General features: G+C 51.5%; 1 protein-coding gene across 1 annotated transcript in view; it reads right to left on the bottom strand.

Annotated features, from left to right (window-relative positions):
* The window catches only part of C5AR1 (complement C5a receptor 1), a 14,094-nt gene extending 12,987 nt beyond the window's left edge, over positions 1-1,107 (bottom strand). The window contains exon 1 of the mRNA XM_028478022.1: positions 1,059-1,107. Within this exon, the coding sequence (XP_028333823.1) occupies positions 1,059-1,061 (3 nt within the window). The 5' untranslated portion in view covers positions 1,062-1,107. The remainder of the gene's footprint in view (positions 1-1,058) is intronic.
* Between the last annotated feature and the right edge of the window lie 653 nt (positions 1,108-1,760).

A 1,760-nucleotide genomic window follows, 5' to 3' on the forward strand; every position in this document is an offset into this window, starting at 1 on the left:
ACGAACCCGTGTCCCCTGCATCGGCAGGCGGACTCTCAACCGCTGCGCCACCAGGGAAGCCCCCTAATTTTGGTTTTAAAGACAAAGTATTGGACAGCCTAAATCTCCTTTGATAAGAGATGGAAACTCCCACTGGCATATCACGCAGCTGATAAAAGGAAAGAGGCAATTTCCCTGAAATACATGGGGATGATACCTTCCTCACAGATTGTTTAAGTCAAAATTCATAAATGTCAAGTGCCTAGCACAGTGCCTGGCATGCAGTAAGCGCTCAATAAATGCTGGGCAATAATATAATATGCTATTCATGAAAGAAAAAAAAGACGTAGGATAATGTGTAAAAGAGACTTTCCTTTATAGGGTGGGTGGGGGAGAAAGGATAGACACGTCACAAGCATTGAGGGCCAACTGTATGCCAGGCACTGCTGTAAGAGCTTTCTGTGTATTATCTCATTTAATTCTCTCCACGACCCGATGATGTAGATTCCGCTCTGTAGGGTTACTATCCCCATCTTCACCATAAGGAGAAGGAGGTTCAGAAAGACGGGTCTCGTCTGCTATTACACAGGAAAGGCAGGGTTTGAACCCCATTTCAGTATGACCCTCGTGTCAAACTACTCCTTACTTCGTTCCCTACGCTTCCCTGGAGCACCTGTAGACTGTTTGCAGAAGGATCCACCACAAACTGGTGCCCACCGTTGCCTCTGGGGGAAGCTACAATGAATCTGAAGCTCTGGGGAGGGAAGGGAGTTTCACAGAATACCCTTTAGGGATTTGGAGCTATTTAACAGAAAGAAAAAGAAGTCGAAGCTAATCGTGGGCCCTATAATCCCTTGACAATCTAACTCTTTAGCTGCCTCCCAAACCTGGAGTGGGAGAGTCTGAGATGAGGGAGAGGGGAGAAGGCGGGGACTGGAGATCCAGGACAGGGAGGAGGAGGAAGGAAAGGGGGAGAGATAGCAAGAAGGGGCGAGTGGGGAGAGCAGACGGGGGAGCCCCAGAAGGGAGAGCGCGCGGGTAGAGGGTGTCTGCCCCCAACTCCCCCCGCCAAGACTCACCATATTCAGGTTTCTCCCGGGTTCTCAGCTGATCAAAGGTTCCCTCCTGCCTGAGGGCTGTGGTTTTTAAAGCCCCAAGTGAGTCTGCAGATAGGCGGAGAGGAAATGACCCGTCTTCCCCCTCTGGGGTTCTTATTGGTCTAGGGCTCCTTCTGCGGGGCACACACCCAGAGAGACCTGATCACCTCCTCTGAGCCACAGGAAGGAGGCAGGGGCTCCGAAACCTGAGGAAGTTCCAGGTACCAGGAGGGAGGAAGCCAGACGAAAGAGACCCCCGCCCCATCTAGTCTCGGCCCCTCTCCAGGCCTTGGTTTGCCCCATTTGAGATGATCTCTCCCTTTCCTTCTATGGCCCCAGGTAGCAGTGGAAAATCTCAGGGGTCCAACTGGCTTAAACCTGGGAAACAGGGATTGTGAGACCCAGCCTCCCAACCAGGTTCCACTGAGGCCCAGAGAGGCAAAGCAGGTCTGTGGAGGTGGCCCAGCACTTGGGGACTGTTTCATCTTCCTCCCTAGAGTTTTGAAGTTGGCACACACCCCCCCCAGAGCCACCACCATCCTTTCCAGCCCCATTCTGGGTTCTTGTGGAAACATGCTGGAGTCTGGGGCAGGGAAGGATCCTACCTGATTTCGTTTCTTATTGCTGCTGTAACAAATCGCCATAAACTGAGCAGCTTAAAACAACAAAAATGTATCCTTTCAC

This window comes from Physeter macrocephalus, chromosome 17 (genome assembly GCF_002837175.3).
Source record: "Physeter macrocephalus isolate SW-GA chromosome 17, ASM283717v5, whole genome shotgun sequence".
NCBI lineage: Eukaryota > Metazoa > Chordata > Mammalia > Artiodactyla > Physeteridae > Physeter > Physeter macrocephalus.